The following is a 15614-nucleotide window of genomic DNA, read 5'->3' as shown; positions in this document are numbered from 1 at the left end:
AACTCAATTATAAGACGCAAAGAGATTTATGGTGCCATTACCTTCCTCCAACGACGTGAGCTCCTGTTACATATGCCAGTGTTGGGAATGCAGACTGTTGCTTCAGAAGTAAATGGCCTCATCCTAATTACAGTGCAATTTGATCAGTGCTACTTTTCTACCCACAATCATTCATCATTCTGGATAAAGGTTCCCAAATTATATCATTGGGATGGAAATTGTCTCTGCTCCTCGATTTGCCAGTCAATGATAAAACAAGCATCAAAGAAAACCGTAGACCATAAGACATTGGATCAAATTAGGCCATTCGGCCCATTGAATCTGCTCTGCCATTCTATCATGGCTGATATATTCTCCTGCGCTTTCTCCCTGTAACCTTTGATGCCCTGACTAATCAAAAGACCATTGACCTCTGCTTTAAATATATCTAATGACTTGGTCTCCACAACTGCCTGTGGTCACTAAGGGAAACATTCCCTCCCCATCTACTCTAATTGGGTCTTTCAATATTCAGTAGGTTTCAATGAGATCCCCCTTCATTCTTCTAAACTCCAGCAAGTACAGACGCAGAGCCATCAAATACTCCTCATGCATTAACCCTTTTGTTCCTGAAATTATTCTCATGAGCCTTCTCTAGACCCTCTTCAATGTCAGCACATCTTTTCTTAGATAACCAGCCTGAACTGTTCACAATCCTCCAAGTGTGGTCTGACCAATGCCTGACAAAAGACATGCCAAGCAAAACACCAGAAGGTACCAACAAGCCAAATGTTATTCCTGTATATGAGGGAAGCAGCAGACAGTGAAAAAAGACTCCAGCTGAAGTCCTTTTTACCTTTATTTTCCAAATACTAGCAAATTATTTGAACATTTCCTCCATGTTATCTTTTGCGTTCTTTATTGTTTATGTGTGGGTTCATGTACCTATATACAAGAGGGAGACTGATGGGTATGCTAAAGTGAGAGGCTTTGGAGAGGGTGCAGAAGAGGGCTTGTCTAGATTGGAGGGTATGTGCTATAATGAGAGGGTGGACAAACTTGGGTTGTTTCCTCTTGAGTGGCAGAGGCTGGAGGGAGATCTGATAGAGTTTCATAAGATTATGAGAGGTATAATATCTTTTCCCCAGAGTTGAAATGTCTAATATGAGAGGGCGTGCATTTAAGGTGAGAAGGGGGTAATTTTAAAGATGTGAGGGGCAAGTCTTGTATTCAGAGAGTGGTGGTAGAGACAGATACATTAGAGACTTTTAAGAGACGTTTAGATAGATATATGAATGTGAGGAAAATGGAAGGATATGGACATTGTGTAGGCAGAAGGGATTAGTTTAGTTGACTATTTGATTGTTAATTTATTTCGTTTGGCACAACATCGTGGGCCAAAAGGCCTGTTCCTGCGCTGTAAGGTTCTGTGTTCCATGAACTCCATTTCACCCTTCGGCATTATGATGTCATTATTATATGTGTGTGGTTTGTGCACATGATGGGTCTGCTAAAGTGAGAGGCTGTGTGTGTGACAGAGAGGGCAAGGCTAAATGTGTACGTGTATTTGACTGATTTTCACCCTCCTCTGATTTCCATTTTTTGACCTTTTCTTATTAAAACACTGATGCATTCCAAAGGACTGAGCAGTCTATAGATTTTCATGTTTAGAGCAATTTGCTGTGAAAAACAAGTTGTAACAAGTCTCGGCGCATAAACAAGTTCATACCGCGTCACATGCTGAATGGGCTGGTAGCAGATGTTCTGTACAAGCTACATCTTGCTTTTCGCTCAAGCTTTTGAATGAAAACTATAGTCTTGATTTAAATGTATTATCCTGAGGAAGGGGGTTAGACAATGATGCACAATTCTAACCAATCTTTACAGGAGCACCATCGAGAGTGTCCTGACCAGCTGCATCACCGTCCGGTACGGGAATTGCAAGACATCTGACAGCAAGTCCCTGTAAGGGGTTGTGAGGATGCTGAGAGGATCACTGGGGTCTCTCTTCCACCCAGTAGAGATGTTTATCAGGAAGGCTGCATACGCAGGACCTTTAGCATTGTCAATGATCCCCCTCATCTGTCCAACAATCTCCTTGACCCCCAACAATCAGGCAGGGAGGTACTGTAGCATTAGGACAAGGACTGTTAATACGGGAAACAGCTTCTTCCCCCAGGCTGTGAGACCACCGAACTCCCTGCCACCAGCCAGGTCTCCTCATGCATGAAGCACCAGTTATGTTACACTGTCTATGCTGTAACATATCGTATTTGCACCATATTACTTGTTAATTTACTAGGCAGTATTTCTTTGTGTGTTGTCTTTGAGTTACATGTACGGAGTGTGTAGCTTGTCCCAGACGAACATCGTTTCATTTGCTGGTATACACGTGTACGGTGTGTGTAGCTTGGCCAGGACAAACGTCGTTTCGTTTGCTGGTATACACGTGCACGGTGTGTGTAGCTTGGCCAGGACGAACGTTGTTTCGTTTGCTGGTATACATGTGCACGGTGTGTGTAGCTTGGCCAGGACGAACATCGTTTCATTTGCTGGTATACACGTGTACGGTGTGTGTAGCTTGGCCAGGACAAACGTTGTTTCGTTTGCTGGTATACACGTGCACGGTGTGTGTAGCTTGGCCAGGATGAACGTTGTTTCGTTTGCTGGTATACACGTGTACGGTGTGTGTAGCTTGGCCAGGACGAATGTTGTTTCGTTTGCTGGTATACATGTGTACGGTGTGCGTAGCTTGGCCAGGACGAACGTTGTTTCGTTTGCTGGTATACATGTGTACGGTGTGTGTAGCTTGGCCCAGACAAACGTTGTTTCGTTTGCTGGTATACATGTGTATGGTGTGTGTAGCTTGGCCCGGACAAACGTTGTTTCGTTTGCTGGTATACATGTGCAGAACTGGGTCATTCAGCTAATTGAATCTTCTCTTCCCTCCCACCATGCCTGACTTATTATCCCTCTCAATCCCATTCTCCTGTGTTCTCCCTGTAACCTTTGACATCTGAGTAACCAAGAACCTATCAACTTTGGCTTTAAGATTACTTCACCTCCAAATAGTAAATCTGTGGAATTCATTGTCACAGACAGCTGGGAGGTCAAGTCATTGGGTGTATTTAAAGCGGAGGTTGATAGGTTCTTCGTTAGTCAGGGTGTCAATGGTTACAGGAAGAAGGCAGGAGAGGGATAACAAATCAGCCATGATTGAATGGTGGTACCAATTCGATGGGCCAAATAACATAATTCTGCTCCTATGTCTGAGAGTCTTGTTATCATTATCCATAAATATTACACAATGAAATGTACTTTATAATATTTATATTTTAAAATGGCTATTTAAAATTTAAACTGCTGGCAACTCTTGCAACACCACTGATCCCAAACTGTACGTGTCTCTGCCACTCCTTTGGATTCATCAGCTGAGTGGCGAGGGAGAAGCCGGGCTACATTCTCTCCACATCCTACTGCCCTGGCTTCACCTACTGGCTTGCGTATCATGTGGGACAGCTAGGATGCAATCTTCACGGTTGACCTGACCAAAGGAATGCCAAAGTGTGCAATAGTTTTGTTTTTATGCTAATCTCTTGCACATGTTTAACTTCCTATAAATGGGTTAGAAAGCTAATAGCATTTTTTCTTCCTCAGCTTCACGTCTGTTAGAACTTGTAATGTCATTACAGATCCTAGAAACAAGGAGACCACGTATGGTCACCAGATTGACCACAACTATCGGCCTTGTCAGTAAAAATCCCATTCTGCAAATGAAAGGAAAAGGATATTGCAAGGGCCTTTGCTGTGCTGTGGACTGTAAAACCAGGCCATATCTAGGCCATCACCAGGGAGTGGTAGTACAGGGTTGCCTCTCTGAGCTAGAGGTCAAGGGTTAAAGGTGAATATTTAATTGGAACATAAGGGGAAATTTATTCACTCAGAGGATGGTGGGAGTGTGGGATCAGCAGCCAGCATAAGTGATTTGATTTCAAACATTTAAGAGAAATTTAGATAGGTACATGGACGGGAGGGGTATGGAGGTGCAGGTTGATGGGACTAGGCAGTTTAATGGTTTGTCATGGACTAGATGGGCCAAAGGCCTTTTTCTATGACTTTACTGGGAAGGCTTACCAACCAGGCAGGTATTAGATCCAAGTGTGGAACGGTCATTTTAAAACACTGATTCCATAGGGAAAGAACGAATATCTTACTTGATTCCACTGCTCCAGTGAAGTTAAAGATAAATTAAGATAGCAAAACCTAGACCCCAAAAAGATTCAGTTAACCAGTGCTCCCCAAAGCAAGCTTTCAATACAATCACAAATAGGGTGTGCTTCTCTCAGCCCTTCTTATCCTTTCCCTGCAGCAGAAATATCTTTCCTTATTCATTTCAAAGAGATAACATTTTAAAACCTTTCAAAATCAAAATCAGGTTCAGTATCAGTGGCATATGTCATGAAATTTTTAAATAGCAGTGGAATACAGGATGTCGTAAAATTTGTTGTTTTGTGGCAGCAGAACATCGCAATACACAACAGAAAATGTAAAATACAATATGAATTACACATAAAAATTAAATGAAATAAGCAGTGTAAAAAGACAGGAAAAAAATAGGAAGTGTCCATGGGTTGAGTGTCCATTCAGAAATCTGATAGCGGAGGGGAAGGTGGTGTTCCTGAAACATCGAGAGTCCTCCTTCAGGCACCTCCCTGATGGTAGCAACGAGAAGAGGGCATGCCTGTACCTCCTCTGTTGTAAGGAAGTCACAGTATCTCCTCATAACTCTGCTTTCCCATCCTTGGCTCAATTCCAATCAATGTCACCTAACACTGCTCGTGGCTGGAAGTAACCCTAAGACTCCAATTATGGCCTAACCATGGTTTTGTTCAGACCCTATCAATCATTCTTTCTTTGCCCTCTATTCACTGTAAGTTACAAATTTCACCCAGTATCTATTATCTTCTGCTTGCATTCACACTTACAACTCATGTTTGGCTAGATCCCATTCCCCATATGAGCCATCTGTTGTTGGCCCCCAACCAACATATGTTCCAGTCTCCCCTCCTACCCTTCCTCACAGTCCCCCACCCTGCTCGCATGACTATGCCCCTCCCCCACACAAAACCACCACGGTGGGCTTCACGGCTGAACAGGTGAGAAGACAGCTGAAACGTCTCAACCCAAGCAAGGCTGCAGGACCGGATGGTGTCAGTACCAGGGTGCTCAAAGCCTGTGCCCCTCAGCTATGTGGAGTACTTCGCCATGTATTCAACCTGAGCCTGAGGCTCCGGAGGGTTCCTGTACTGTGGAAACATAGAAACATAGAAACATAGAAAATAGGTGCAGGAGTAGGCCATTTGGCCCTTCGAGCCTGCACCGCCATTTATTATGATCATGGCTGATCATCCAACTCAGAACACCGCCCCAGCCTTCCCTCCATACCCCCTGACCCCCGTAGCCACAAGGGCCATATCTAACTCCCTCTTAAATATAGCCAATGAACTGGCCTCAACTGTTTCCTGTGGCAGAGAATTCCACAGATTCACCACTCTCTGTGTGAAGAAGTTTTTCCTAATCTCGGTCCTAAAAGGCTTCCCCTCTATCCTCAAACTGTGACCCCTCGTTCTGGACAACCCCAACATCGGGAACAATCTTCCTGCATCTAGCCTGTCCAATCCCTTTAGGATCTTATACGTTTCAATCAGATCCCCCCTCAATCTTCTAAATTCCAACGAGTACAAGCCCAGTTCATCCAGTCTTTCTTCATATGAAAGTCCTGCCATCCCAGGAATCAATCTGGTGAACCTCCTTTGTACTCCCTCTATGGCAAGGATGTCTTTCCTCAGATTAAGGGACCAAAACTGCACACAATACTCCAGGTGTGGTCTCACCAAGGCCTTGTACAACTGCAGTAGTACCTCCCTGCTCCTGTACTCAAATCCTCTCGCTATAAATGCCAGCATACCATTCGTCTTTTTCACCGCCTGCTGTACCTGCATGCCCACTTTCAATGACTGGTGTATAATGACACCCAGGTCTCGTTGCACCTCCCCTTTTCCTAATCGGCCACCATTCAGATAATAATCTGTTTTCCTATTTTTGCCACCAAAGTGGATAACTTCACATTTATCCACATTAAATTGCATCTGCCATGAATTTGCCCACTCACCCAACCTATCCAAGTCACCCTGCATCCTCTTAGCATCCTCCTCACAGCTAACACTGCCACCCAGCTTCGTGTCATCCGCAAACTTGGAGATGCTGCATTTAATTCCCTCATCCAAGTCATTAATATATATTGTAAACAACTGGGGTCCCAGCACTGAGCCTTGCGGTACCCCACTAGTCACCGCCTGCCATTCTGAAAAGGTCCCGTTTATTCCCACTCTTTGCTTCCTGTCTGCTAACCAACTCTCCACCCACACCAATACCTTACCCCCAATACCGTGTGCTTTAAGTTTGCACACTAATCTCCTGTGTGGGACCTTGTCAAAAGCCTTCTGAAAATCCAAATATACCACATCCACTGGTTCTCCCCTATCCACTCTACTAGTTACATCCTCAAAAAATTCTATGAGATTCGTCAGACATGGTTTTCCTTTCACAAATCCATGCTGACTTTGTCCGATCATTTCACCGCTTTCCGAATGTGCTGTTATCACATCCTTGATAACTGACTCCAGCAGTTTCCCCAGGAAGATGTCCTGTCTCGTCCCTGTGCCGAAGACGCCACACCCCAGCGGCCTCAATGACTACAGACCAGTGGCATTGACCTCCCACATCATGAAGACCCTGGAGAGACTTGTTCTGGAGCTGCTCCGGCCTATGGTCAGGCCACACTTAGATCCCCTCCAGTTCGCCTACCAGCCCCGACTAAGAGTTGAGGATGCCATCGTCTGACCTGCTGAACCGTGTCTACGCCCACCTGGACAAGCCAGTGAGCACTGTGAGGGTCATATTTTTTGACTTCTCCAGTGCATTCAACACCATCCGCCCTGCTCTGCTGGGGGAGAAGCTGACAGCGATGCAGGTGGATGCTTCCCTGGTGTCATGGATTCTTGATTACCTGACTGGCAGACCACAGTACGTGTGCTTGCAACACTGCGTGTCCGACAGAGTGATCAGCAGCACTGGGGCTCCACAGGGGACTGTCTTGTCTCCCTTTCTCTTCACCATTTACACCTTGGACTTCAACTACTGAACAGAGTCTTGTCATCTTCAGAAGTTTTCTGATGACTCTGCCATAGTTGGATGCATCAGCAAGGGAGATGAGGTCGAGTACAGGGCTACTGTAGGAAACTTTGTCACATGGTGTGAGCAGAATTATCTGCAGCTTAATGTGAAAAAGACTAAGGAGCTGGTGGTAGACCTGAGGAGAGCTAAGGTACTGGTGACCCCTGTTTCCATCCAGGGGGTCAGTGTGGACATGGTGGAGGATTACAAGTACCTGGGGATACGTATTGACAATAAACTGGACTGGTCAAAGAACACTAAGGCTGTCTACAAGAAGGGTCAGAGCCATCTCTATTTCCTGAGGAGACTGAAGTCCTTTAACATCTGCCGGACGATGCTGAGGATGTTCTACGAGTCTGTGGTGGCCAGTGCTATCATGTTTGCTGTTGTGTGCTGGGGCAGCAGGCTGAGGGTAGCAGACACCAACAGAATCAACAAACTCATTCGTAAGGCCAGTGATGTTGTGGGGATGGAACTGGACTCTCTGACGGTGGTGTCTGAAAAGAGGATGCTGTCCAAGTTGCATGCCATCTTGGTCAATGTCTCCTATCCGCTACATAATGTACTGGGTGGGCACAGGAGTACATTCAGCCAGAGACTCATTCCTCCAAGATGACGCACAGAGCATCATAGGAAGTCATTCCTGCCTGTGGCCATCAAACTTTACAACTCCTCCCTTGGAGGGTCAGACACCCTGAGCCAATAGGCTGGTCCTGGACTTATTTCATAATTTACTGGCATAATTTACATATTACTATTTAACTATTTATGGTTCTATTACTATTTATTATGCAACTGTAACGAAAACCAATTTCCCCCGGGATCAATAAAGTATGACTATGACTACTGAAAACACAAGAGGTTCTGCAGATACAGGAAATCCAGAGCAACACACAAAATGCTGCAGAAGCTCAGCTCAGCTCAGCATGCCAGGGCAATAAAGAGCCAAATAATTCTGCTGAGACCCTTCATCACGACTGGAAAGGAATGGGGAAGATGCCAGATTGAGAATGTGGGGGGAGGGGAAAGAGGACAAGCTGTAAGGTGATAGGTGAAGCTGCAAGAAGGGCGGGGAGGTGAAAGGTGGAAAAGGTAAAAGGCTAGAGAAGAAGTAATCTGGTAGGAGATGAGAGTGTTGCTCTCACTGCGGCAGGAGTGGAGACCACTGACCAACATGTCAGAACTGGAATGGGGATAGGAATTAAAATGGTTGGCCACTGGGAAATCCCACATTTTGCTCATGGAGTGAGCTGCTTGCTTTGAAAGACTGATGATGTTATCACAATTAGAAACAAAACCCGATCCTCTCACTCCCTGGAGAAAAAAAAAGCAACCATCCCCTTCACAAGCAAGAGAAAATCTGCAAATGGTGGAAATCCAAGCAACACACACAAAATGCTGGAGGAACTCTGCCAGCCAAGCAGCATCTATGTACTCTAACCCTCAGCCTAAACCATCCATAGCAACCGTGATGCCTATGTATTCTAAACCTTGGCCTAATCTGTCCATAGCAACTGAGATGCCTATCTAGTCTGACCCTAGGCTAAGCCTTTCCTTAGCAACCATAATCCCATCTGTCTCCATTAGACCAGCATCCCTCTGCTCCTTTCCTACCATTGAATTAGGGTGTAGAATTGTTATTTTTATGTAAGGAATAAGAGCAGAAGAAGGGCCATTTGGCCCATTGAGTCTACTCCATCATTTCATCACGGCTGATCCATTTTCCTCTCAACCTCATTTTCCTGCCTTCTCCCGTAACCTTTCATGCCCTGACTTATCAAGAATCTATTAAACTCTGCCTTAATTACACCCAATGAACTGGCCTCCACACCACCTGTGGCAACGAATTCCACAGGTTCACCACTCTGTGGTTGAAGAATTCCTCCTTATCTCCATTTAAATTGACTATCCTTCACTTTGAGGCTGTGCCCTCTGGTCCTAGACTCCCCCACCATAGGAACCATTGTCTACAAATTCACTTTATCTATATCTTTCAACAATTGATAGGTTACAATGAGATCTCCCGTCATTCTTCTAAATTCCAGAGAGTACAGGTCCTCATATCGCTCCTCATATCTCTTCATTCCTGGAATCATTCTCATGAACCTCCTCTAAACCCTCTCCATAGGCCCAAAACTGCTCACAATGAGGCCTCACCAATGGCTTTTAAAGCAAGCGTTATATCCTTGCTTTTATATTGTAGTCTTCTTGAAATGAATGCTAACATTCAACTGTCTTTAACACCGACTTAACCTGCAAGTTAACCTTGACGAAGACACCCAACTCCCTTTGCACCTCAGATTTTTTAATTTCCTCTCCATTTCGAAAACAATTAAACTAACAAAGAATGCTGATCAAACAATATATTTACAATATTACTGAAATAGTAAAGACACACCACTCCTTCCTGTTTAGCTATCAATTCCAACTCAATATATTAGTGGTTAATCGTGTTATGTTTTGTAACTCCAAAACATAAAACTGATCAAATTAAAAATACAGGGAAACCGAGACAAATGTGTACTCTTCAGTTTTACTTATGATGCAGTGGCGTAATGACGTATGTCGTTTACAAAGAGATGGTTATTGACTTCAGGAGGACACGGAACGACCACTCTCTGCTGAACTTCGACAACTCCTCCATAGAGATCGTTAAGAGCACCAAATTTCTTGGTGCTCGCCTGGCAGAGAATCTCACCTGGTCTCTCAACACCAGTTCCATAACAAAGAAAGACAGCAGCGTCTCTACTCTCTGCAAAGGCTGAGAAAAGTCCATCTCCCACCCCACTGTCCTCACCACATTCTACAGAGGTTGTATTGAGAGCATCCTGAGCAGCTGCATCATGGCCTGGTTCGGGAATTGCACCATCTCGGATTGCAAGACCCTGCAACGGATAGTGAGGTCAGCTGAGAAGATCAACGGGGTATCTCTTCCCACCATTACAGACATTTACACCACACGCTGCATCCATAAAGCAAACAGCATTATGAAGGACCTCACGCACCCCCTCATACAAACTCTTCTCCCTCCTGCCATCTGGCAAAAGGCACCGAAGCATTCGGGCTCTCATGACCAGATTATGTAACAGTTTCTTCCCCCAAGCCATCAGACTCCTTAATACTCAGAGCCTGGACTGACACCAACCTACTGCCCTCTACTGTGCCTATTGCCTTGTTTATTATGCATTGTAATGTCTGCACTGTTTTGTGCACTTTATGCAGTCCTGGGTAGGTCTGTAGTCTAGTGTAGTTTTGTGTTGTTTTACATAGTTCAGTATACTTTTTGTATTGTTTCATTTAGCACCATGGTCCTGAAAAACGTTGTCTTGTCTTTACTGTGTACTAAACCAGCAGTTATGGTCGAAATGACAATAAAAAGTTACTTGACTTGACTTGATATGAATAATGAATTATATAAACAACAAAGAAATATTAAATACACTACAGAAGGGAACAGGAGCACCCAGGGAAAACACACACATTCCATTAGGAGGGTGTACAAAGACTTCCTGCAGGAACACCCCAGGCTGCAATAGTGTCACACTAACTGCGATGTTGCCATGGCATACGAGTAGGTTAAGTGGTCACACGGGTATTCTTGGGTAGTGTGGGCTCGTTGGGCTGGTAGGGCCTGCTACTGTGCTCGATCTCTAAATGCAATAATCACATATATACATGGAATTGTTGAGTGGTTTTCTAGTAATTACTGTACAGTTCCTTCTGTGTTTCTCAAGAAACTTTGTAGATTTCACTAGCAGGTGTCATGCTATTTGAATATGGACATTTCATTGATTGTTATTACTGCAATTTATGTCATCTCCAGTCTGAATATGAGACAACCATGAGTGCTTTTCCTTTATCTTCTTTCTGTTCTCTTTTCTCTAGTTTCTTGTTCATTTTCTGCCCTTGTAATACTTAATAAAATGATTGTAAACAATAAGCTTTATGGCTTATCCTTGATGTTTGAAGAACTGTGGATCACAAAAGTATAAGGATTCAACACTATCAAAACTATCTAAGTATTTCCATTATCTCCACTGCCAGCTTATTTTATAAAACCACCACCCTCTGTGTCAAAACCTACCCTTCGGATTTCAAAATTCAAGAAATTATGTTACAGACTTAATAAGTTCAAAAGTCAGGAAGTTATGTGGCAGCTTTATAAAGCTCTAAATAGGCTGCATCTGGAGTATTGCGTTCAGTTCTGGTCACCTCATTATTGGAATGATGTCGAGGCACTGGAGAGGTTGCAAAAGAGGACTTGCCTGGATTAGAGTGCATGTGCTATAACAAGAGGGTGGACAAACTTGGGTTGTTTTCTCTGGAGCAGCGGAAGCTGAGAGAAGATCTGACAAAATATTTTTGCAAGGGTTGAAATGTCTAATACCAGAAGACAGACATTTAAGGTGAGAGGGGCTAATTTTAAAGGAGAATTGAGGGGCAAATTTTTTACACAGAGAGTGGTGGGTGCCTGGGGTGGTGGCAGAGGCAGACACATTAGAGACTTTTAAGAGACATTTAGATAGGCTCATTGATGTGAGGAAAATGGAAGGATATCAAAATCCGAATCACCAGCATGTGATGTGAAATTTGTTAACTTAGCAGCAACAGTACATAATCTAGCAGAGAAAAAATTAATAAACAAGTAAATCAATTACATATATTGAATAGATTAAAAAAGTGGAAAAACAGAAATACTGTATATTAAAAAAAAGTGAGGTAGTGTCCAAAGATTCAATGTCCATTTAGGAATCGGATGGCAGAGGGGAAGAAGCTGTTCCTGAATCACTGAGTGTGTGCCTTTAGGCTTCTGTATCTCCTACCTGATGGTAACAGTGAGAAAAGGGCATGTCCTGGGAGCTGGAGGTCCTTAGTAATGGATGCTGCCTTTCTGAGACACCGCTTCTGGAAGATGCCCTAGGTACTTTGTTGGCTAGTATCCAAGATGGAGCTGACTAGATCTACAACCTTCTGCAGCTTTTGGTCCTGAGCAATACGGACATTGTGTAGACAGAAAGGATTAGATAAATAGCCATTTGATTGGGTCAGCACAACATTATGGGCTGAAGGGCCTGTTCTAGGTGAACATTGCCCCTCCTTATGTTCTGTCTGCTACAAATCTTTTCCCTCTTTCCTTTAACCTTGTTTTCACTATCTGACACTGGGAAAAGTACTGAGTATCGACCCTAATGCCCTTCATGACATTCTATATCTCCATGACGTCACCTCTTATCCTCCTTGGCACCAGAGACAAACAACCCAATACCATCCAATCTTCCCTCTGTTTCAGGCCAATCCTGGTGAATACCTCTGCACTCTTCCAACGATACCACATACTTCCTGTGGTGTGGTAGAAACATAGAAAACCTACAGCACGATACAAACCCTTTGGCCCACAATGCTGTGCCAAATATGTTCCTACCGTAGAAATTACCTAGGGATACCCATAGCCCTCTATTTTTCTAAGCTCCATGTACCTATCCAGGAGTCTCTTAAAAGACCCTGTCGTATCCGCCTTAACCACCATCGCTGGCAGCCTATTCCATGCACTCACCACTCTCTGCGTAAAAAAAACTTACCCCTGACATCTCCTCTGTACCCATTTCCAAGCACCTTAAAACTATGCCCTCTCGTGCTAGCCATTTCAACCCTGGGAAAGAGCCTCTGACTATCCACACAATCAATGCCTCTCATCACCTTATACACCTCTATCAGGTCATCTCTCATCCTCCATCGCTCCAAGGAGAAAAGCCCAAGTTCACTCAACCTATATCACATATGGCATGCTCCCCATTCCAGGCAACATCCTTCGCACCCTTTCTATGGTTTCCACATCCTTCCTGTATCGAGGCGACCACAACTGAGCACAGTACTCCAAGTAAAGTCTGCCCAGATAGCTGCAACATTACCTCTCGGCTCCTAAACTCAATCCCATGATTGATGAAGGCCAATGCACTGTATCCTTTCTTAACCACAGAGTCAACCTGTGCAGCAGCTTTGAGTGTCCTATGGACTCAGACCCCAAGATTCCTCTGATCCTCCACACTGCCAAGAGTCTTACCATTAATACTGTATTCTGCTATATTTGACTTACAGAAATGAACCACCTGACACTTATCTGGGTTGAACTCCATCTGCCACTTCTCACTCCAGTTTTGCATCCTATCAGTGTCCCACCGTAACCTCTGACAGCCTTCCACACTATCCACAACACCCCCAACCTTTGTGTCATCAGCATATTTACTAACCCATTCCTTCACTTCCTTATCCAGGTCATTTATAAATATCACGAAGAGTAGGGGTCCCTGAGGCACACCACTGGTCACCGACCTCCATGCAGAATATGACCTGTCTACAACCACTCTTTGCCTTCTGTGGGCAAGCCAGTTCTGGATCCACAAAGCAATGTCCCCTTGGATCCCATGCCTCCTTACTTTCTCAATAAGCCTTGCATAGGGTACCTTGTCAAATGCCTTGCTGAAATCCATATAGACTACATCTACTGCTCTACCTTCATCATCAATATGGTGATCAGAACTGTACACAAAGTTCTAAATATTGTGTTTTGAACAGTTGTGTTTGGATATGGCAACTCCCACAGTCAATAACCATAAGTCATGGCAGCAGAATTAGGCCATTTGGCCTATTAAGTCTGCCCCACCATTCCATCATGGCTGATTTATTGTCCCTCTCAACCCTATTCTTCTGCCTTCTCCCCATAACCTTTGACACCCTGAATCAAGAACCTATGACCCTCCACTTTAAATATGCCCAATGACGTGTCCTTCACCATCATTTGTAGCAATGAAATCCGGAGATTCCTCACCCTCTGGTTAAAGAAGTTGCTCATCTCCATTTACAATAAACACAATTATTTATGTTTTTAATTATTATTATTGTATTGCTTTTTTGTGCTGCATTGGGTCCGGAGTAACAATTATTTTGTTCTCCTTTACACTTGTGGACCGGAAATGACGGTAAACATTCTTGAATCATGAAACATTGGTCACAGGCATTGCAAAAATCAAACGGACAGCATGCATCATTGAGGTCACCTACCGTCCATGTGGCAGACTTGGCTGTGCTGGACTGCTGGAATGACACATCAAAGCCATGTGGGCCTGGATAGTCAGTATTGGACGGGATGGCTGGTGATGGGGAGAGAGCTTCGAAGGTGGAGCTGGGCTGGGCATACGGAGAAGGCGCCGTCACGCTGGTGGGGTGCTCATTGCTGTAAGGGCTCGTGGAGGATGACCCATTCGGCATCTGCTGCTCCATACTGTTGAGGAGCCCCAAGTTCGTGAACTGAGGCTACAGGGGGCAGAGAGAGAAAGAAAGAAAACATGGCGTTAGTGATAGACACATTCCCATTCTGACCTGTCGGTCAACACACATCAAAGTTGCTGGTGAACGCAGCAGGCCAGGCAGCATCTCTAGGAAGAGGTACAGTCGACGTTTCAGGCCGAGACCCTTCGTCAGGACTAACTGAAGGGTCTCGGCCTGAAACGTCGACTGTACCTCTTCCTAGAGATGCTGCCTGGCCTGCTGCGTTCACCAGCAACTTTGATGTGTGTTGCTTGAATTTCCAGCACCTGCAGAATTCCTGTTGTTTGCTGACCTGTCGGTCCATGGTTTCCTCTACTGCCTGGATGAAGTCAAACTTTAGCTGGAGGAGCAAAACCTCACATTCCCTCTGCATAGCCTCCAACCTAATGGTATTAACATCAGTTTCTCCAACTTCTGGTAATGCCTCTCCCTAGTCCTCATTTTTCCATTCCCCATTCTGACTCCCCTCCTCAGCTGTCCAACACCTCCCTTTGCTTCCCCTCCTCCTTCCTTTTCTCCCATGGTCCACTCTCCTCTCCTATCAGCTTCAACTGCAATTTAGCCCTTTACCTTTTCCACCTATCCACTCACAGTTTGTTATTTCAAAATCTTTCGCACCCATGTCTTTTCCCCTCACCTGGTTTGACCTAGTACCTGCCAGCTTGTACTCCTTTCCCTCCCCCACTATCTTCAGCCTCCTTCCTTTCCAGTCCTGAGCCCCTCCGGCAACTTGTATGTGATGGCATTAACAATGTTCTCATTTCCACTGCCTGGGAATAATCCCTGAGGTTATCCACAACAATTCTCTCTAAAACTGTTTCCAATCCCAAATCTCATTCTGACATGTCGGTCCATGGCCTCCTCTTTTGGAACAATGAGCCCACTCTCCTCTCCTATCAGATTCTTTCTTCTCCGGCCCTTTGCCTTTTCCACCGATCACCTCCCAGCTTCTTACTTCATCCCCCTTCCCCACCCACCTGGTCTCACCTATCACCTACAGGATTGTTCTTGGTCCCCTCCCCCCATCTTCCCTCTTCATTCTCAGTCCTGATGAAAGGCCTCGGCCTGAAGCG

At 44.7% G+C, this 15614-nt stretch overlaps 1 protein-coding gene across 1 annotated transcript in view; it reads right to left on the bottom strand.

The window, feature by feature from the left end:
• Nucleotides 1-15614, bottom strand: part of tp63 (tumor protein p63) — a 164851-nt gene that overhangs the window by 93164 nt on the left and 56073 nt on the right. The window contains exon 2 of the mRNA XM_072254860.1: nt 14275-14526. Within this exon, the coding sequence (XP_072110961.1) occupies nt 14275-14526 (252 nt within the window). The remainder of the gene's footprint in view (nt 1-14274; nt 14527-15614) is intronic.

This window comes from Mobula birostris, chromosome 4 (assembly GCF_030028105.1).
Source record: "Mobula birostris isolate sMobBir1 chromosome 4, sMobBir1.hap1, whole genome shotgun sequence".
Classification (NCBI taxonomy): domain Eukaryota; kingdom Metazoa; phylum Chordata; class Chondrichthyes; order Myliobatiformes; family Myliobatidae; genus Mobula; species Mobula birostris.
The sequence above is the reverse complement of the archived record's forward strand: the minus strand, read 5'-3'. Positions and strand labels throughout refer to the sequence as shown.